We start from the raw sequence: 22,390 nt of genomic DNA, 5'->3' as shown, positions 1-22,390 counted from the left end.
GAATTCAATTTTTAACAGAAAATGCCAGTCGAAACATAAATACCTACAGTTACGTACTTTTCCAAACATCAGGGTGGCTAGCCGAATGGCACAATCGCTCACGAAACGCTCACGAAACGAAGCGCTAGTAGATATCTATCTCTATCGCGCTTGCGTATTGGCGCGACAGAGCCAGCGGCGTATCGCTTTCGTTTGGCGTCGGAGAAATGCCATTCGGCTACGGGGCCAGGGTGGCTAGCCGAATGGCACAATCGCTCACGAAACGCTCACGAAACGAAGCGCTAGTAGATATCTATCTCTATCGCGCTTGCGTATTGGCGCGACAGAGCCAGCGGCGTATCGCTTTCGTTTGGCGTCGGAGAAATGCCATTCGGCTACGGGGCCAGGCCCCGTAGCCGGCCCGGCGCCATTCGGCTAGCCACCCTGTTATACCAATACTTATCGTTTGGCGTTTATCGTTGTTCATTTGTCTTGACTAAGCCCCCGATAACTTATAAGGCCAATTTTTCACCGCATCGATTAAATATCGTGTAAATTTTAGTTGCAGGTAACATTATTAATCATTTTAGAACCAGATTAACCTTTAATAGATGACCAACGATTGGCCTTTAGCTAAGCAACAGCCTGATTTATATGCCAGTATCGTAGAACGAGTAGCAAGAGCATTTATATTAATCATTTACGTTTAATACAGGCATCATTATCGTGCAGTTTAATAGATTATATTTTATCCCTAATTGCCTATCGGCATAGTTAATCACGAGTGCAATTGCTAATAAGCAGTAGAAATAATTAAAATAAGATTGTAATACGATCCCAATTTTATTAACCGTGTTGTATCTGCTGTTGTACTGCTTTCACTGGTACTATCTAGTGATTATATCTGTTTGCCTCATCTTTTGCTACTGAAGATCTTTAACATCATCCTCCTTGCGTTATCCCGGCATTTGCCACGGCTCACGGGAGCCTGGGGTCCGCTTTGACAACTAATCCCAAGATTTGGCGTAGGCACTAGTTTTACGAAAGCGACTGACATCTGACCTTCCAACCCGAAGGGTAACTAGACCTTATTGGAATTAGTCCGGTTTCCTCACGATGTTCTCCTTCACCGAAAAGCGACTGGCAAATATCAAATGACATTTCGCACATACGTGAAAAACTCATTGGTGCGAGCCGGGGTTCGAACCCGCGACCTCCAGAACGAAAGTCGCACGCACTTACCGCTGGGCTACCAGCGCTTACTGAAGATCTTTAACATAACCACAAAAAATAAATTTTGCAAAAAACCCCGACACAGTTGACCGATTCCTATCAAACATGGTACACTCCCGACTAATTCGGTTTTCAAACAAAAATAACTTAATCTACATCGATTCGGGAGCTACGATGCCACAGACAAACACACACACAGATAGACAGACAGCAGACACGTTAAATTTGTAACACCCCGTCGTTTTTGCGTCGGGGGTTAAAAACATGAGAATGGGAATGAGTAACGAACCTGGTGTGATATTTTGAAGAAGGAGTAGAACATTTTGTACATATTTTTAGCAAAGACTGCTGTATTAGTACATCTAAATAGAAAACTCAATATATCGTCGTGGTGCTTGTAACTCGGTCGGTAGTCTTTTAAATTTTCAGCGCATATTTCGGGTCGTATTCATTTAAGATGTGTCCTTATCTGTGGGGCAATATCCAACTCGTCAGGTTAACTTTCTGGTATGAAGAGGAATCGAACCTTTTATTTTATTTGGTTGAAATAGGTTTTCCTCTTTTCCGTTCTTTCCCTGTATTTTTACTTCTGTGAATTTAAGGAACAGCTCGTAAGGAACTGTAAGATATGCGTACTATATTCTCATTACTTAATTACAAAAAAACGTATTAGTACAAAGAGATACAGTCTTTATTGCATTCAGTGCGCGTGTCATGAATTTTTATACCCTGCCTCAGATATTGTAACGTACCTAAACTTTACACACGACAAAATGAACCTTGATGCAGTAACATATTATCAACAGTATTGTGACTTATAAAAGTTATTTATAAAATATATTTAAGATATTGGTATTTTTCTGCCCTCCGACCGAAATGTGTCAACCTTGGACTTGGAAAGCTATCGCTTCGCAGGAAAATAATCTAAGAAACTGACTGACATATCAACGCACAGCCGAAACCGCTGGTCCTAGAGATTCCAAATTTGGCACGTAGGTCCCTTATAAGGTGTAGAGGAGCACTAACAAAGGATTTTTAAAAATTCACCTCCTAAGGCGGTGAAATGGGGGTCGAAAGTTTGTACGGTAAAACAAGATTAGATGAGTCTTGGAAAAGGTATAAAACTCAGGTAGTAAGACTGTATTAAATAAATATAAATAAATAAATAAATAAATATTATAGGACATTCTTACACAGATTAACTGAGGCCCACGGTAAGCTCAATAAGGCTTGTGTTGTGGGTACTCAGACAACGATATATATAATATATAAATACTTATAAACATAGAAAACATCCACGACTCAGGAACAAATATCTGTGCTCATCACACAAATAAATGCCCTTACCGGGATTCGAACCCGGGACCGCGGCGTAGCAGGCAGGGTCACTACCAACTAGGCCAGACCGGTCGTCAAGTCGGTATTAAGTCAATGTACTGATTTTTTCTGTGTGTTTGTACTTAGCAAACTAAGAACTTGATTGATTAGTCCATGTTTTCCCACACTCGCAAGTTAGCCACAGCTGCTGCTACGCTCGTGTTACAATGTGCAAAAAATGTGCAATATGTGCACTATTTTATTGCCCACTGTAAACTTTACGTCAGAATGGAAATTGGTTCACACGTCATTGACATGTTTGTTATAAACATATGAGTTTCAAATTACTCTTACAAAAAAGATAACCGATGAACAGACACTTTTTGTTCTGGAGTTTATATTTCAAATCTTACGTAAGTTATCACAGCTAATCAAAAAAGAGTAGAAATGGATGTTTTAGGGTTCCATACCTCAAAAATGAAAAACGGAACCCTTATAGGATCGCTCGTGCATCTGTCTGTCACAGCCAATTTGCCAAACTACTGAACCGATTAACTTGAAATTTGACAACCTGTGACCCAAAGACGGACATGTAGTTTAAATTAAGAAAATTTAATTATAGGGGGGGGGGGGGTGAAAAGTGAAAATGAAAAACTTTTTTGAACTATATTGTGTTACATATCAAGAGCTTTTTTACTATAGCATCACTTAACCTGTTATCATTTTATCAATGTTCTCATACAAGTTTCAAAATAGTTGCCATATGCAAAACAGTTTACATAGACGGCTGGCGCCCCCCTTTAATTTTTTGCCAGGTCAGAGATCTGACCTAGCTCTTTTTGGATCCTAATATTTCCGGTACATAGGGAATTGACGACCGGTCTGGCGCAGTCGGTGTTGGTACCTAGTGACCATGCCTGCTACGCCGCGGTCTCGGGTTCGAATCCCGGTAAGGGCATTTATTTGTGTGATGAGCTGATATTTGTTCCTGAGTCTTGGATGTTTTCTATGTATATAAAAAAATATATATTTACTATATATATCTGAGTACCCAAAACACAAGCCTTCTTGAGCTTACCGTGGGCCTCAGTCAATTTGTGTAAGAATGTCCTATAATATTTATTTATTTATTTATTTAATTCATTGAAATATCACTACTTACGGTTTACTAATTACTAATGACATATAGACTTAATATTTATTATAAACGAATCGTGAATTAGTCTGCCTTTACTACTGGGTATTATTTTTATGTGCCAAAGAATTATCTATACTAATAAGTGAAAAAGTAAGTTTGTAAAGTCTGCAAATATATTTACAATCTATATAAAACTGAATTTAACGGCAGGTGCCCTACTATCACTTTTAGAAGTGACTGTTACGCCATACTTCATGTCATGCCTGGAACAAGTTTCAATCAATATAGGAACTTAACTTGTCCCCTACGGTCACCAAGCCAACGAGAAAGGATACATGTCTTGATCATATTAATATCACCTCTAAATATTATTCTGAATCTTTAATATGTAAATCGGATATCACAGACCATGATCTTATTCTGGCTGGGGTACATTTAAATCAACCGAAACATAAAAAACCTACACGTATCATGAAGAAAATTAACTATCAAGCAATAGAAGAGTATCTGAAAAAAATTGACTGGTCAACTGTTACTTCTAAAAAACTGGTGAATGAAGCTGTCGATGAGTTTGATGCAATATTATCTGGTATTTTGGAATCACACTCAGAAACTATAACTGTTAGTCGATCTAAATTTACAATCCAGCCCTGGATGACTCCGGGCCTTCTACGTTGCTCTAGACACCGAGACCGACTGCACGCCAAAACAAGACGAAATCCTAATGATCTCACTGCAAGAGCTATATACACTCGCTACAGAAATTTTTACGTTAATTTATTGCGAAAAGTCAAAACTTCATATGAATCCAACATTTTAAATCAAAATAAAAATAATACAAAAAGACTTTGGAAAAGTATAAGAAACATCACTTACAACAATAAACGTAAAGTAAAATGTATTGACCTTCTTAAAATAAAAAATACTGAACATGAATCACTAGATGGCTGCAATGAATACTTCACTAATGTAGGCCCAAGCCTAGCCAACAAAATTCTCTCTGAAATAAACTCGAGCCAAATAGATCTTGCTAACGGTATTAGGTTGAATAATAGTCTATCTGATTCTTTTTTCATGAATCCAACTGATGAGGCAGAAATTGGAAACATTATTTTAAAACTTAAACCTGACAGTGCTCCGGGTCTTGATGGACTAACTAATTCACTCCTGAAAAAAATCAAAAACCATATTGTTCAACCTCTCACATACATATGTAACTTGAGTCTTACAGAGGGCACATTTCCCGACTCATGGAAAAAAGCAGCTGTCACTCCGGTGTACAAAAGTGGGGACAAAAATAATTTTGGCAACTACAGACCCATTTCGCTTCTAGGATCGCTCTCTAAAGTCTTGGAAAGAGTGGTAAACAAGCGCGTGGTAAATTTCTTTGAAAAACATAATTTATTTAGTCAAAAACAATTTGGTTTCAGGAGTGGGAAATCCACCGAAGCCGCTATAACAGAACTAACAGATAAAGTCGCTGAGCATTTAGATCAAGGAAAGGCCTGTGTCGGAGTGTTCCTTGACCTAGCCAAGGCCTTCGACACAGTGTCGATCCCTATCCTGATTAGGAAATTGGAGTTATCCGGGATACGAGGAACTCCTTTAAAATGGATGCATAGCTACCTGTCGGGTCGCACGCAGTGTGTAAGGGTTAATGAACAAGTCAGTAAGCTCAGACAAATAACTTTTGGTGTGCCCCAAGGCAGTATACTTGGACCAACTTTGTTTCTGATTTACATTAACGATTTGACTTCATTAAAACTGACCAATGCAGACATTGTGTGCTACGCAGACGACACGGCAATCGTATTTCATGGGGCCTCGTGGGACGACGTAATCACCTCTGCCGAAAGTGGTCTAGTCACAGTGACAAAATGGCTTCAAAGCAACCTATTGACTCTGAATGCAGACAAAACAAAATATTTATGTTTTCACAAAACAGCTACTTCAGCTCCGCAATCCCCAAGTGTCTTAAAAGTTCACTCATGCATTAATTATTCGTCATGTAGCTGTCAAACTATAGCGCGAGCCTCGTCTCTAAAATACTTAGGCGTTATCCTAGATGAGAAACTCAATTTTACAGACCATATTCGTACTACGGCGAACCGTATCAGAAAACTGATATACATTTTTAAAAATCTCCGGGATGTCATGGATAAGACTCTGCTCAAATCTACTTACATTGCCCTAGCTCAATCCATTATTACCTATTGCATATCAGTGTGGGGTAGCGCAGCTAGTACATATCTAATACTTCTAGAGAGAGCCCAGCGTTCATTACTAAAGGTAATTTTTTCAAAACCGAGAAGATTCTCAACACAATGCTTGCATACAGAAAGTGAGGTCCTTACTGTGCGCCAACTGTTTATATTGCGTAGCTCGACCATAGCACACAAATATGTACTTAATATGCCAAATTATGAACAACTACTGGAAAAGCGCATTTTTACTTTCCCGTTACCTGAACTTAAGACTCACTTTGCAAAAAGATTCGGCTTATACAAACACTTATCGATATATAAAATAGTTAATAAAAATTGTGATATTAAAACTTCTTCAATAAGGGAAGCCCAAATTAAAGTTAAGCACTTTGAACTATGGTGAAACAGAAAAAATATTAACGTTATAACACACACACATATGGGCGCGCGCACACACACACACACACACATACACACACACAAACACACACATACACACATTACACACACACATTCTTACTTTTAAAGTAACTTATACCCATCCTTCTAAAGGTTCCTCTCCCTGTCCTATCTAGTTTTGTTAAACATCCTTATTATTAGTATAGTAATAGACACAAAATTTGTAGCATAGTATACTTACTGTCTCTGTAGTAGACTTAGTATTGCTTACATTAAGTTAATTTACATAACTAGGTTAATTTAGTTTTCTTTAGCGCATAATCATTTTAATTGGCAATTCAGGAAAAGTGACATCCTGCGATTCAGGCATAGCCTTGTGCAGGTGTTACAGGCAACATCTACATTTTAAATAAGTATTTAGCAGTGTTTAACTATAAGTAATACCTACTGTAACATATGTCTAATCATAAGTTTCACTGTATCAATAAACTATTTTCATTTTCATTTTTTCATTTCATTTTCAAGGTGTTTTACAGCAATAACTCAGACATGCCTGGCTTAGTGCCTATGCCTATTGGGGTCACAGGATATTTTTATAAACAAGTACATATGTTTCGTGTGAGTCTTTGTGGTAGGTACTGTTAACAATGAAATAAACAGTTTTGATTCTTCTGAAATGTAGGTACTAATAGGTATATCGTATCAAAAACCTTTCATTCATTTATGATGTCAGCATTAAGTTTATTTTTCCTATTCTATTATCACTATTACCAAACTAGTATCATGGTTTGAATTCCTACAACTATTTAATAAAAAATCCTTCTTGGTATCATTTATTGACTATTAATTGTATGTGTTTTTAGGGTTCCGTAGTCAACTAGGAACCCTTATAGTTTCGCCATGTCTGTCTGTCCGTCCGTCCGTCCGTCCGTCCGTCCGTCCGTCCGTCCGTCCGCGGATAATCTCAGTAACCGTAAGCACTAGAAAGCTGAAATTTGGTACTAATATGTATATCAATCACGCCAACAAAGTGCAAAAATAAAAACCGGCCAAGAGCGTGTCGGGCCACGCTCAGTGTAGGGTTCCGTAGTTTTCCGTATTTTTCTCAAAAACTACTGAACCTATCAAGTTCAAAACAATTTTCCTAGAAAGTGTTTATAAAGTTCTACTTTTGTGATTTTTTTCATATTTTTTAAACATATGGTTCAAAAGTTAGAGGGGGGGGGACGCACTTTTTTTTCCTTTAGGAGCGATTATTTCCAAAAACATTAATATTATCAAAAAACTATCTTAGTAAACCCTTATTCATTTTTAAATACCTATCCAACAATATATCACACGTTGGGGTTGGTATGAAAAAAAAAAATCAGCCCCCACTTTACATGTAGGGGGAGTACCCTAATAAAACATTTTTTTCCATTTTTTATTTTTGCACTTTGTTGGCGTGATTGATATACATATTGGTACCAAATTTCAGCTTTCTAGTGCTAACGGTTACTGAGATTATCCGCGGACGGACGGACGGACGGACGGACAGACAGACATGGCGAAACTATAAGGGTTCCTAGTTGACTACGGAAACGGAGGGTTCCTAGTTGACTCAGTCGCGCGCGGTCGGCCAACGGTCACTGACGGTCACGTAGTACAGTAGTTAATAATCTGTGTTTAAAATGGCTAAAAAAGACAGTGAAATTGTACAAATCCTTTTAAAAAAATTGCTAAGCCCCATTGAACAAAAAGTTAATGATATATATGTGAAATTAGACCAAATTATCCTCGAATTGAATCAATTAAAGTCAGTTACTTCCACACAAAAACCGGAGTGTCAAGTAAAGGTTCCCGATAACAGCACAAACAAATGCGCCTACTCAACACCAATCAGCGGCGCTTCGAGTGCCGCATCCACACCGACTAGCCATCTCGCTCCTGTAGATGCGCCGGCACGGATCCCGCGCGCCACCGCAGTGCGTGCGAGAGAGAAGGCGACGTGGAGAACGAATGCTAAACGATCAAACCTACCTGCAAACAAAAAAGACGCATCATCAAAAAAAACCGTTGCCGCCGCCACGGCTGTCCAAACAAAGAAATCAGCAAAAAACTGCACAAATACAATAATTGACAATAATGCAAGTCAAATGCTGCAAAACTCACACGACACCGTCAATAACCAAACAAATATTGACTGTGCAAATGACATTTCACAAAATACGAGTGTTGAAATATCAGCTGATCATGATATCGCCAAATTATCCACGGACAAGCTTCAACACCGTCATCAGCGACGCAATCCGAGACCGGTCAATGTTATCAAGGGATCCGCGACGAACACGACCATAGCTGGAGTGGAAACGATAAAATACCTACACGGCTGTTTTTTCAAAAAAGACACGACCCCCCAAGACCTGGTTACTCACCTAGAAAAAACATGTGAGGGATATCAATACACAGTTGAATCCATTCCATCTAAACGTGACACCTATGCCTCTTTCAAAATAGGTATTCCTGCAGCAATATTCGATATGTTTATGAACGCAGAAGTTTGGCCGGTCAACACAAGCATCTCAAAATGGCAGCCCTTTCTCCGACCCAGGGAAAACAAGGTGCCCTCAGAAAAAAACACCTCATAAGAATAATAGCAATCACAGAACCACCGAAATAAACATTTTACATCAAAATATTAATCGACTCGAGAACAAAACATTCAAACTCGAATGCGAGCTCCAGCTATTCAATCCCGGCGTGGACATTCTGTGCCTTACGGAACACTGGCTCCAGACTTACCAACTCCACTCGGTCAACATCCTGAACTTCACTCTTCGCGCTGAGTTCTCTAGACGCTCTCGTCGAGGTGGTGGAGCCTGCATCTACGTCAGACCAGACATAACGACGATAGAAAGAAGAGAAATCGCCGACCTGTCGGAGGAAATGCACTTTGAGGCCTGTGGGATCGAGGTCGTCGGTGCCGATGTCATCGTTGTATGCATCTACAGGCCCCCAAGCGGTGATGTACAGTTATATTTCTCTAAGTTGACAGAACTACTTAATTTAAGTATAATGAAAAACTACAATGTTATTATCGTTGGCGACATTAATATAAATTTATTTAATAATTGTGCTATATCCAAAACGTTGAGTGATACCATTAAACTGTTCGGTCTTCGCCAACTAATTAACGCACCTACTAGAATTACTAAATCTTCTAGCAGTTGTATAGACCATGTATTTACAAATATGCCTAAAATAAATATAAAAAATGTATCATGTATCGAGCTGAATTTATCTGACCATTTATGTACAAATGTAAGCATTCAAACCCAGTCATATTACTCGTGCAATAAACACACGCTTAAGCGAAACTTCGCAAAAACAAATGTCGAAAATTTCATTGCTAACCTTAACCTGTATGATTGGAATACAATTCAACAAAAATGTATTTGCCCAGGCGAAAAAATTGACTTGGTACTAAATGTAATTAAACATTATTTTAACATTTGTTTTCCTCTTAGAAAACAATTAGTGAGACCAAATGTAAGTGGTTGGGTCGACGACACAATCAAACAGTTACGTCACCAAATTCGCAAACTCAAATTTAAAATCCAACAAAGCCCTAATGACACCGAATTATATTCCAACTTACAAAACACTGAATCATTGTACTGGACAACCTTAAAAAGTGCAAGAAGCGACTACTTAAATAGCCAAATATCAAAATCCAATGAAAATATGTGTCGTGACATATGGCGAGTAATAGCATCAGAAACTTGTAAAAATAAAAACAAGAAAAACAGCGCTATTAACTTGTTTGTTTTGAAATCAGCTGATCGGTGCGCCGCGTCCGCCGCATCCCAACTAAACCGGTATTACATCAACGCAAATAGCAATAATAAACAGCCGTGCGTTCGGTCTGCGCTTAATTACTTATCTAACTACCTACCCATATCAATACCTAATTTCCAGTTCGAACCTTTCACCCTTGCCGATATCACAAAAGCCTTTAAAAAAATAAAACGCAAGGACTCTAAAGATATCAATGATATGACGACGCGCATACTTGACCTCTTACCACCTATTATTGTATCACTGCTTCTTGTCTTATTTAATGAATGTATCGCAAACGGTGTATACCCTGACTCATTAAAGCAAATTAAGGTTCAACCCGTATACAAGGGTAAAGGAAACACAGATTTGGAAAAATGCTATCGTCCAATATCACTGATACCGATTATCTCTAAGGTATTTGAGTCCCTCATTAGCTCAAGACTTATGGGATACTTTTCAAATAATAACTTACTTAGTAAACAGCAGTATGCATATCAACCGCGCCTATCGACAGCTGACGCGACGCGGGACGTCGTTGCGCGGGTGCTGACGCATCTCGAGGGCGGGCGACAGGTGGCCGCAATATTCTGCGATCTGTCGCGTGCCTTCGAAATGGTTGACCATGCCCTACTGCTGGAGAAGCTGTCGCGTTATGGAATAAACGGACTCTTCCTTGAAACGATTCGATCTTTCCTTACAAACAGGAAACAGCGCACATTCGTACTTGATTCTAAATCAGATCTGGAGTCTATTGGGAACTGCGCTGTCCCTCAAGGTTCTGTAACGGGAAATAACTTATTTTTAATCTTAGTAAATGACATCTCCGCGGCTTGCCCTGAGCTCGAGCTTATAACCTTTGCGGATGACACCTGTGTACTGGTAAATGCCGACAGCTTTGAACAATTAAACATTAAGTTGAATGACGCGATAAAACAAATACATTGTTGGTTTGATGCAAACGGGATGATGCTAAATATCGAAAAAACATATATAATGCACTTTCAACTGAGAAAAAACGATAAAGAGCTTAACATACTTCTAGACAACGTTCAGGTGCCACAGGTAAATGAAGTTAGGTACTTGGGCTGCACGCTGGACGCCGGCCTCACGTGGGCGCCTCACATCGATACCATGTGTGACAAACTCGCATCAGCGTGCTATGCCCTATCCAGACTCGCGCCTAGCCTTTCACGCATAAACCTACTTAAGGCATACTATGGATACTTCCATTCAATCCTTACGCAAAATGTAGACCTGTGGGGTCTGGCGGCAGACCGTGATCGAGCCTTTAAAATACAAAAGCGCGCAGTGCGGATCATATCAGGAAAACGCTACGATCATCCTGCCAAAGAACTATTCAAAGAACTAAAAATACCTACGCTTCCAAGTGTTTTTGTCCTCACTGCGTGTAGGTATATAAGGGCAAACGTACACAACTATGTCTCCTCTGCTACACGAGATAGAAGCACGCGACGGAGACCCCGTCTGGTCGTCCCACAGTATAAACTCGCTAAAACTAAAAAGTCACTCGCTGTCATTGGGGCTAAATTATACAACGCGCTTCCCACCGAAATTATCGAATTGAACGATTCATTATTCGATAAAAAACTCAAATCGCTATTAATTGAACTGGCGTGTTATAACATAGACGAATTCATGAATAGAGAAGTGGCCAACCCAACCACAAAAAAATATTAAAATTAAAGTTCATAATTCATATAAATAGTTAATAATAAAACTGTATAATGTATATTTTTATCATGTGAAATGTACTAATACTGATTTACTTAAGTTTAGATTATTGTATTTATACTTACTTATAAAAAATGACGTGTAAAATATCATATTTTATCAATAAAAAATCTGAATCTGAATCTGAATCTTTTTATTACTTAGGAAAGTATTTAGGTCAAGAATTTAATTGGCATTGATTGATAAATAATGACACGACATGCACTTCATCAAGAAAACTTTAATATATTTTATGCCGCGGTCTTACTGACAGACCTCGTAGAAATACTACCAATGCTATCGATTGAATTGCTCAGTAAATACATCTCAATCTTCATGGAATTTATTATGGTTCATTAGAATGAACCATAATAAATTCCATGATGGTTCTATAGATGAAGGTAATTAATTAATTGCAATAAAATGATGTAATTCATTTAGATTTAAAAATGTACATACATACATACATAAAATCACGCCTGTATCCCATAAAGGGGTAGGCAGAGCACATGAAACTGCTATAGTTACAGTGCTACTCTTGGCAAATAAATAAGGGGTTGAAAGAAAACGAAACTGTGACATTAAAAAATGTAAAAATTGTAAAAGGCTGATGAATATTTATGAAACGGTTTGTCTCTTAAGTACTTTAAATTAGTACCGTTTGGTAGACAAAATTTCATAACCGGCTACAAACCAGGAATCTTGATTCCCATTTTGTAGCCGGTTACGTATTGTACAGTCAGCTGCAGAGAAAAGTAGACCCCCCCTGCATACAAATGTGTATGCAAGGGGTTCTACTTTTCCTGCAGCTGACTGTACCAGAATTAGTATCCTTTGGTAATTTGGTGGTGGTTTTGAATTAGCTACAGTAGCTTTATTTGACGTTCATATGCGCATTGTAATATGCCTACTTGAAAAATAAATATTTCATTTTCATTTTCATTACAAAATGGGAATCAAGATTCTCGGTTTGTAGCCGGTTAGGTATAGGGCCAGCGTGGTACCATCCTACCATCTATCATCCGAAGCAAATACCTTATACACGACGAATATACATATGGTAAAAACTGACATAAAAGGACCAACAAAGTAACACAAGCAATTATAGTAACAGACAGTGTAGTTTAATTTATTGCTGTAACATTACTTTTGCGGCCTTTCCTAAGGCACGAAATCATGTATATTAAATTTCACTAAATTGATACTTATAACCAACAGGTGGGCTTTTCCCAGTGATTAAGAGCAATGCAATTGTACGGTCCATACTACTTAATTAAAGTCATTTTTAAATGCTAGAAATTTAACGTTACATTTAATAAGAATAATTAAACATTGAAATCAATCAAATCATAATTTTTAGTATAAAAGAGTTTATAATGTATGTGGTACGTAGATGACATATTATTATATCCGTAAACCTAAAAAATAAATATTCGTATTTTAATGGTTTTTATATGGTAAAATCAAACTTGATACCTAATAATTGATGTTTATAGCCCATAAGGTAAGAAAGTTAATACTAAGAATCCTACGGTGTCCGGAATGCAATATCCTGATGTAAAAGATAGCCAACCATAAGTATAGGTTTTATTTCATGAATGTAATTACATGAATTAAATTCTGGAATTGACAGTGTTTCATGATTATCAGATAATCATGATTTATGTGTACATGTAAATATATTTCAATATATTTATTATTTATTTTTATTTGTTGCGCCTAATTTGTGTGTTTTAAATTGTGTATTGTATTGTGCGTGTTTGCAGTCTGCCAAATAAATGACTTATCTATCTATCTATCAAGTAGTAGTAGTAGTAGTAAAACACTTTATTGTACCAGAAAATAATACAACACACAGGAAAAAGAGCTTATCAATATTTGGAAGTTATAACGATAACGTTTAGAACGATACAACTTACAAGCTGCATGTATTTTTGACAACTTTTACACTATTATTGCGGACTTGCTAAGTGTGGATAAAAATCCCACTTAAAAATTTTCTCCTCACTCGGAATTACATACTTAGGTCACAACCTTAATGACCTTTATACAGCGCTCGATGGCATTTTTATTAGTCGTATGCATACCTGAATCTCGGGTGCGTAACAGGCTTATTAAAGATGCATCTCGGTTAGAGCGGACAGTGCAAGGTCTCGATCGGATCGCACATATCTAGAACAGCCATCCGCAAAAACACGACCCACGTCGTGATGACTTGTATGCTATTGTCATTGGTATCTACCGCAAGCGAGTCAATTTACCGACCAGTATAAGTACCTATCGTATCTGGAAGCCTATCTAACGAATATCTAAACTCCGTTATCTTCCTTTTACGTTTCATGAATATGGAAGCGCAATAGAGAGTCCAATAATGTCTGTTCGCGTCCCGTACTTCGTGAAGATGTCCGGTTTACCAAATTCCACGCAAGATACCGCCTGCCGCTGCCCGCCTCCCCCTACCCACTGTACCGGGATTCTTACATTGCGCTGTGGCCCTTGTTGAACGCTTTAAGTTAGGCATAAAATGGATAATTTTTGTGTATTGTTTTTAGGGTTCCGTAACAAAAAGGTACAACAGGAACCCTTATGGTGCGACTCTGTCCGTCTGTCTGTCCGTCTGTCACATTCCTAAATATCTCGAGAACTACTAATGCTATCAACTTGAAATTTGGAATAGTTATGAACATTGTAAACCTCTACAAATAGAAAGTATAATTTTTTTTTATATATTAATTTTAATTGTAGAAAATGGCCAAAATGAAAGGGGGGCAAACTGTAAATTTCAAGTTACTAGGTCAAGTGGGGTATCGTTGGAAAGAGCTCAAATTGAACGTAAATAAGCTATTTTTTATAATTTTTTTGTTGTGGAAAAAAAAAGAATTTTGAAGGAAAATGTAAAAAAAAATACCGTCCCCCCCCTTATCTCCGAAGTTTACCAACGAAAAATTATGAAAATTTTAGTAAACATTGGTTTTATGCTAAATATTACAGGAAAAATATAATCGTGTTTGTATTTTGAATACTTTTTTTTTAATTCTCAAAAAACTTTTCAGATTTTTACTTTCAATTTACCCACCCTTGCGGATGTATATCGTACTTCAAATTAATACGAGATGTTACGTGAACCATCTTCTGTCCAATAAAGTAAAAACTGTTTAAATCGGTTAACATTATAAAGAATTATCCCTGAAAAACCAGGTCGCGCAAATTAGTTAGCAAATTGACCGGGAGATGGCGCTATACACAATATTACTCATTAGTGCCTATACTTTTGTCTTCTAGTCAAGTCATTAGAGTTATATAAAAATATGAGATTATTTTTACTAGGTAGTTTGAAAGAAAGTTTGTACGGAACCCTCGGTGGGCGAGTCCGACTCGCACTTGGCCGGTTTTTTTTTTTGCTTTAGGCACTCTGATTACTCACAAATGTTACAGATTTTTTATTTTATTTATACATACATGTACATACGTTAGGTAAGCCATGATAACCAAGAATAGGTCGACCAATTAGCATCGGTAAAATGTTTGAACGCTCAGACAACTTGTATGTACCTTTTAATGGTATCATACCTATTTAATTATTTATTAATCGGAAATCGGCTTATTTTCAATACCAATTTGCTGTAGTCAACTTAATGCGAATAAATTAATATAAATACATACTTATTCATGATTATTTAATTTTTTTTTAAATAACAAATACCTACTACGAGTACATACTCGTATTTGTATACTAGAGTCCCATAATCGAATCCATATGTATTTTTTTCTCTCACCGGTTGTTAAGGTTTATTGATAGTGTCATTTTTGATTTTTAAATAATGAACGATGTTGATATATTGGTTCCAATTTGGAACTTCCAAATAACGACTTAGAATTTTTATTAATTTAAAATGTTTCTTTCTTTTCAGAGGTTTACTTTGAGAAACAGCGGTACGATGGCTGGTACAACAACAGAGCATATCCTGATTGGGGATCAGTCGGTAAGTGTACTTGAAGATAAAAGATAATCACATACAAACTTTTCATGTATTTAGCTATAGCTATAGCACAACACAAATGTGTGTTTAGGTAGAGTAGACCACATTCAAAATTTTAAATTTATTTGTAAAAACGGTACCTGGAACAATACTGAAATAATCGTAAACTAGAACTTTCCTTTGCTAATCCGCGAATCGATAATGTGCAAGTCAATCAGTGCTAACCTGTTATAATTACTTGCGTATTTTTTACATGCAATTAATTTTCCCACCCTCCCACCGCAAAAATAAAAATAAATACGCAAATAAATATAACAACCCACCACCAAAAATACAAAACTCGACACGTGTTTCGCCTCTCTACGAGGCATCCTCAGGAGCTGATGTTGACGGTCCGAAGTCCCGCAACTGACTGATCGTCCCCAGAATGGTCGGCCATATTTATACTTTGTCCACCCCCCCTACCAAGCAAGTTAAATGGAAAAATTCGTAATAACGGCGATGACGCAACATTCAACTGCTCATTAAGGATTAACCCCCTATTGTTGTACCTAATTATCTCCAACTGTTCCAGAACCCCCAAACGCAGCCCTTTCTCACATACATGTAAAACATCAAAAGAATGATTCTCTGATACAGTATGGTCACTCTCTATCAAATGCTTTGCAAAATTGGATCTCTCTGGATGGTTGTGCCTGTATGATGCCATATGCTCCTTATACCTAGTAGTGAAATTGCGGCCCGTTTGGCCCACGTACACTTTGTTACAAACATCACAGCTCAACTTATAAACCCCAGATTTTTTCCCTTTCTCGATCCTATCTTTGCCGTTACGAAGCTTGGAGTGCAAAGTGTTATTTGTCCTAAAGGCCACAGGAATGCCGTTTGACTTCAAAATCTTATAAATGTCCTCTGACACTTTGCCAACATAAGTAATGCTCGCTTGACACCTCTTAACCGGTTCAGAAGGACGTGCCGCATACAACATATTGTTAACCATAACCATTCGCTTCTTTCTGATGATGCCATCAACGATTGATTTATCATAACCGTTCGAAACTGCCAAGTGGTAAATATTGTCCAATTCGGCTCGATAGTGTTCTTCAGAAAGAGGCACAGACAACATCCTATGCACATAACAGTGAAAAGCGGCCAATCTATGCTGCCAAGGGTGTGTAGAAGAAGCTGGTATAACTGTATCAGTATGTGTAGGCTTGCGGTAAATTTGAAATTGATGACTATTATTAACTCTAGTAATGGTCAAATCTAGAAAATTCAATGACTTGTCTTGCTCTAGTTCCTTCTTAAACTTGATCTTTGGATGTTTACTATTAAGCCCAGTAACAAATTCATCCAGCAGGTCCATACTCCCCGTCCAACAAATAATCAAATCATCTACGTATCTGAAGTAATACAATATATTATCATTCCCTGCAATATGCTGGTTCTCAAAGTGGTCCATAAAGATATCCGCCATTAAAGGACTCAGTGGAGAACCCATGGCTAAACCATCACTTTGCAAATAATACTGTCCCCCGAATCTAAAATAATTATGTTTCATACATATAGCAGTTAGATCTATCAACTCATCTACCTCCCCTGGATGTAAACGTTGCTTTTCAAAAAGGTCCCTTAGAATATCCAAAGTCTCCCCATACGGCACATTCGTAAACAAACTATCTACATCCAACGAAAGCAAGACAGCATTATCTGGAATAATAATATCTTTGATCTTTTCTATTAACTGCAAACTATTCCTCAAACAAAACTTCGGCCGGAACTGAGACTTTTCTCTAATAATGTGATTCAACCTCTTAGCTAGATTATAAGTTGGTGCACCCAAATATGAGACCACTGGACGAACTGGAATGTTATCCTTATGAATCTTAGGTAGCCCATAAAGAATAGGAGCTCGTGGATTCATTGGCACAACCATGCTCTTCTGATGTTCAGTTTCAAAAACAAACATAGAGTTCTTAATTGCCTGTCTCAGATCTTTCTGGAATCCTGGAGTTGGGTCTCTCTGCAAACTCGAAAAGCCATCACCTTGAATCAGATCAAGAACTTTCTGATTATAACTTCCTTTCTCCATAATAACAATGCAATTTCCTTTGTCTGCTTTCGAAACTACCAAATCATTTTCTCGCACTTTCTGTTGAATAGTTCTCAGTGCCAAACCATCAGAACTAAATCCACCACCCTGTGCCGGAACAGTACTCTTAATAACATTGGCCACCATGGTCTTGGTATCTAAATCACCACGGCCCCGCACTATCGCTACCTCTGAATCCACAGCCAAATTCTCTAACGTCCCCTGAGTTATTTTTGGCTGGAAATTATATTTCAACCCTTTTCCTAAAAGCTCTACTTCATTCTCCGAAAACTCCACATCAGTTAAATTTTTCACACGAGGATGGAAGTCATGGTGAGGTGTTGGTTCCGTTTCCCTCCCCTCAAAAACGAACTCGAACTCGACTCCGTTAACCTACGCAATTTGTTTAGCTGAGTAGTATACATCTCATGTGCAAGTTCAGAAGCAAAGTATCTCGCCTTTTGGTCTAGGATATCAAACTCGAGATTATGCAACTTAAATGAGAGTTCAGAATACAACACTTTAAGATGCAGTTTCAAATTATCTCTAACCGAAAACCAATGGCGAGATTCTTCGTTCAACCAAATTCTCTGAGCCCTACTAACAGCCAACTTAGCAGCCCTCGAATTGCTACTACAACGCAACTGGATGTAATTAGGCACAACGTTCAAACGCTTGCACTGTTGATTAAACCACACATTCTGGACAGCTGCACGATGTTGTTTGGTTAGTTTGACATAAAGTCGTGCCTGTTCGGCCACGCTAGCCGTTTTCAAATAATCGATGGAATCAGGCGTTACTTTGCGGAAATCCATGTTAATCGTAAACTAGAACTTTCCTTTGCTAATCCGCGAATCGATAATGTGCAAGTCAATCAGTGCTAACCTGTTATAATTACTTGCGTATTTTTTACATGCAATTAATTTTCCCACCCTCCCACCGCAAAAATAAAAATAAATACGCAAATAAATATAACAACCCACCACCAAAAATACAAAACTCGACACGTGTTTCGCCTCTCTACGAGGCATCCTCAGGAGCTGATGTTGACGGTCCGAAGTCCCGCAACTGACTGATCGTCCCCAGAATGGTCGGCCATATTTATACTTTGTCCACCCCCTACCAAGCAAGTTAAATGGAAAAATTCGTAATAACGGCGATGACGCAACATTCAACTGCTCATTAAGGATTAACCCCCTATTGTTGTACCTAATTATCTCCAACTGTTCCAGAACCCCCAAACGCAGCCCTTTCTCACATACATGTAAAACATCAAAAGAATGATTCTCTGATACAGTATGGTCACTCTCTATCAAATGCTTTGCAAAATTGGATCTCTCTGGATGGTTGTGCCTGTATGATGCCATATGCTCCTTATACCTAGTAGTGAAATTGCGGCCCGTTTGGCCCACGTACACTTTGTTACAAACATCACAGCTCAACTTATAAACCCCAGATTTTTTCCCTTTCTCGATCCTATCTTTGCCGTTACAAAGCTTGGAGTGCAAAGTGTTATTTGTCCTAAAGGCCACAGGAATGCCGTTTGACTTCAAAATCTTATAAATGTCCTCTGACACTTTGCCAACATAAGTAATGCTCGCTTGACACCTCTTAACCGGTTCAGAAGGACGTGCCGCATACAACATATTGTTAACCATAACCATTCGCTTCTTTCTGATGATGCCATCAACGATTGATTTATCATAACCGTTCGAAACTGCCAAGTGGTAAATATTGTCCAATTCGGCTCGATAGTGTTCTTCAGAAAGAGGCACAGACAACATCCTATGCACATAACAGTGAAAAGCGGCCAATCTATGCTGCCAAGGGTGTGTAGAAGAAGCTGGTATAACTGTATCAGTATGTGTAGGCTTGCGGTAAATTTGAAATTGATGACTATTATTAACTCTAGTAATGGTCAAATCTAGAAAATTCAATGACTTGTCTTGCTCTAGTTCCTTCTTAAACTTGATCTTTGGATGTTTACTATTAAGCCCAGTAACAAATTCATCCAGCAGGTCCATACTCCCCGTCCAACAAATAATCAAATCATCTACGTATCTGAAGTAATACAATATATTATCATTCCCTGCAATATGCTGGTTCTCAAAGTGGTCCATAAAGATATCCGCCATTAAAGGACTCAGTGGAGAACCCATGGCTAAACCATCACTTTGCAAATAATACTGTCCCCCGAATCTAAAATAATTATGTTTCATACATATAGCAGTTAGATCTATCAACTCATCTACCTCCCCTGGATGTAAACGTTGCTTTTCAAAAAGGTCCCTTAGAATATCCAAAGTCTCCCCATACGGCACATTCGTAAACAAACTATCTACATCCAACGAAAGCAAGACAGCATTATCTGGAATAATAATATCTTTGATCTTTTCTATTAACTGCAAACTATTCCTCAAACAAAACTTCGGCCGGAACTGAGACTTTTCTCTAATAATGTGATTCAACCTCTTAGCTAGATTATAAGTTGGTGCACCCAAATATGAGACCACTGGACGAACTGGAATGTTATCCTTATGAATCTTAGGTAGCCCATAAAGAATAGGAGCTCGTGGATTCATTGGCACAACCATGCTCTTCTGATGTTCAGTTTCAAAAACAAACATAGAGTTCTTAATTGCCTGTCTCAGATCTTTCTGGAATCCTGGAGTTGGGTCTCTCTGCAAACTCGAAAAGCCATCACCTTGAATCAGATCAAGAACTTTCTCTTCTTCTTTTTTTTCTTTTCTTTTTTTCTTTTTTCTTTTTTCTTTCTTTATGGACCACTTTGAGAACCAGCATATTGCAGGGAATGATAATATATTGTATTACTTCAGATACGTAGATGATTTGATTATTTGTTGGACGGGGAGTATGGACCTGCTGGATGAATTTGTTACTGGGCTTAATAGTAAACATCCAAAGATCAAGTTTAAGAAGGAACTAGAGCAAGACAAGTCATTGAATTTTCTAGATTTGACCATTACTAGAGTTAATAATAGTCATCAATTTCAAATTTACCGCAAGCCTACACATACTGATACAGTTATACCAGCTTCTTCTACACACCCTTGGCAGCATAGATTGGCCGCTTTTCACTGTTATGTGCATAGGATGTTGTCTGTGCCTCTTTCTGAAGAACACTATCGAGCCGAATTGGACAATATTTACCACTTGGCAGTTTCGAACGGTTATGATAAATCAATCGTTGATGGCATCATCAGAAAGAAGCGAATGGTTATGGTTAACAATATGTTGTATGCGGCACGTCCTTCTGAACCGGTTAAGAGGTGTCAAGCGAGCATTACTTATGTTGGCAAAGTGTCAGAGGACATTTATAAGATTTTGAAGTCAAACGGCATTCCTGTGGCCTTTAGGACAAATAACACTTTGCACTCCAAGCTTTGTAACGGCAAAGATAGGATCGAGAAAGGAAAAAATCTGGGGTTTATAAGTTGAGCTGTGATGTTTGTAACAAAGTGTACGTGGGCCAAACGGGCCGCAATTTCACTACTAGGTATAAGGAGCATATGGCATCATACAGGCACAACCATCCAGAGAGATCCAATTTTGCAAAGCATTTGATAGAGAGTGACCATACTGTATCAGAGAATCATTCTTTTGATGTTTTACATGTATGTGAGAAAGGGCTGCGTTTGGGGGTTCTGGAACAGTTGGAGATAATTAGGTACAACAATAGGGGGTTAATCCTTAATGAGCAGTTGAATGTTGCGTCATCGCCGTTATTACGAATTTTTCCATTTAACTTGCTTGGTAGGGGGTGGACAAAGTATAAATATGGCCGACCATTCTGGGGACGATCAGTCAGTTGCGGGACTTCGGACCGTCAACATCAGCTCCTGAGGATGCCTCGTAGAGAGGCGAAACACGTGTCGAGTTTTGTATTTTTGGTGGTGGGTTGTTATATTTATTTGCGTATTTATTTTTATTTTTGCGGTGGGAGGGTGGGAAAATTAATTGCATGTAAAAAATACGCAAGTAATTATAACAGGTTAGCACTGATTGACTTGCACATTATCGATTCGCGGATTAGCAAAGGAAAGTTCTAGTTTACGATTAACATGGATTTCCGCAAAGTAACGCCTGATTCCATCGATTATTTGAAAACGGCTAGCGTGGCCGAACAGGCACGACTTTATGTCAAACTAACCAAACAACATCGTGCAGCTGTCCAGAATGTGTGGTTTAATCAACAGTGCAAGCGTTTGAACGTTGTGCCTAATTACATCCAGTTGCGTTGTAGTAGCAATTCGAGGGCTGCTAAGTTGGCTGTTAGTAGGGCTCAGAGAATTTGGTTGAACGAAGAATCTCGCCATTGGTTTTCGGTTAGAGATAATTTGAAACTGCATCTTAAAGTGTTGTATTCTGAACTCTCATTTAAGTTGCATAATCTCGAGTTTGATATCCTAGACCAAAAGGCGAGATACTTTGCTTCTGAACTTGCACATGAGATGTATACTACTCAGCTAAACAAATT

The 22,390-nt window shown here is 38.2% G+C and overlaps 1 protein-coding gene across 3 annotated transcripts in view; it reads left to right on the top strand.

Moving 5' to 3' along the window:
• Window positions 1–22,390, top strand: part of LOC125230299 (dual oxidase) — a 219,468-nt gene that overhangs the window by 156,020 nt on the left and 41,058 nt on the right. For all 3 annotated transcript variants that reach the window (XM_048135426.1, XM_048135425.1, XM_048135424.1), the window contains one exon: window positions 15,732–15,803. In XM_048135426.1, the coding sequence (XP_047991383.1) occupies window positions 15,732–15,803 (72 nt within the window). The remainder of the gene's footprint in view (window positions 1–15,731; window positions 15,804–22,390) is intronic.

The sequence above is a fragment of the Leguminivora glycinivorella genome, chromosome 10, assembly GCF_023078275.1.
Source record: "Leguminivora glycinivorella isolate SPB_JAAS2020 chromosome 10, LegGlyc_1.1, whole genome shotgun sequence".
Classification (NCBI taxonomy): Eukaryota; Metazoa; Arthropoda; class Insecta; order Lepidoptera; family Tortricidae; genus Leguminivora; species Leguminivora glycinivorella.
Note: the sequence above shows the minus strand (reverse complement) of the source record. Positions and strands in the feature narration are given on the sequence as shown.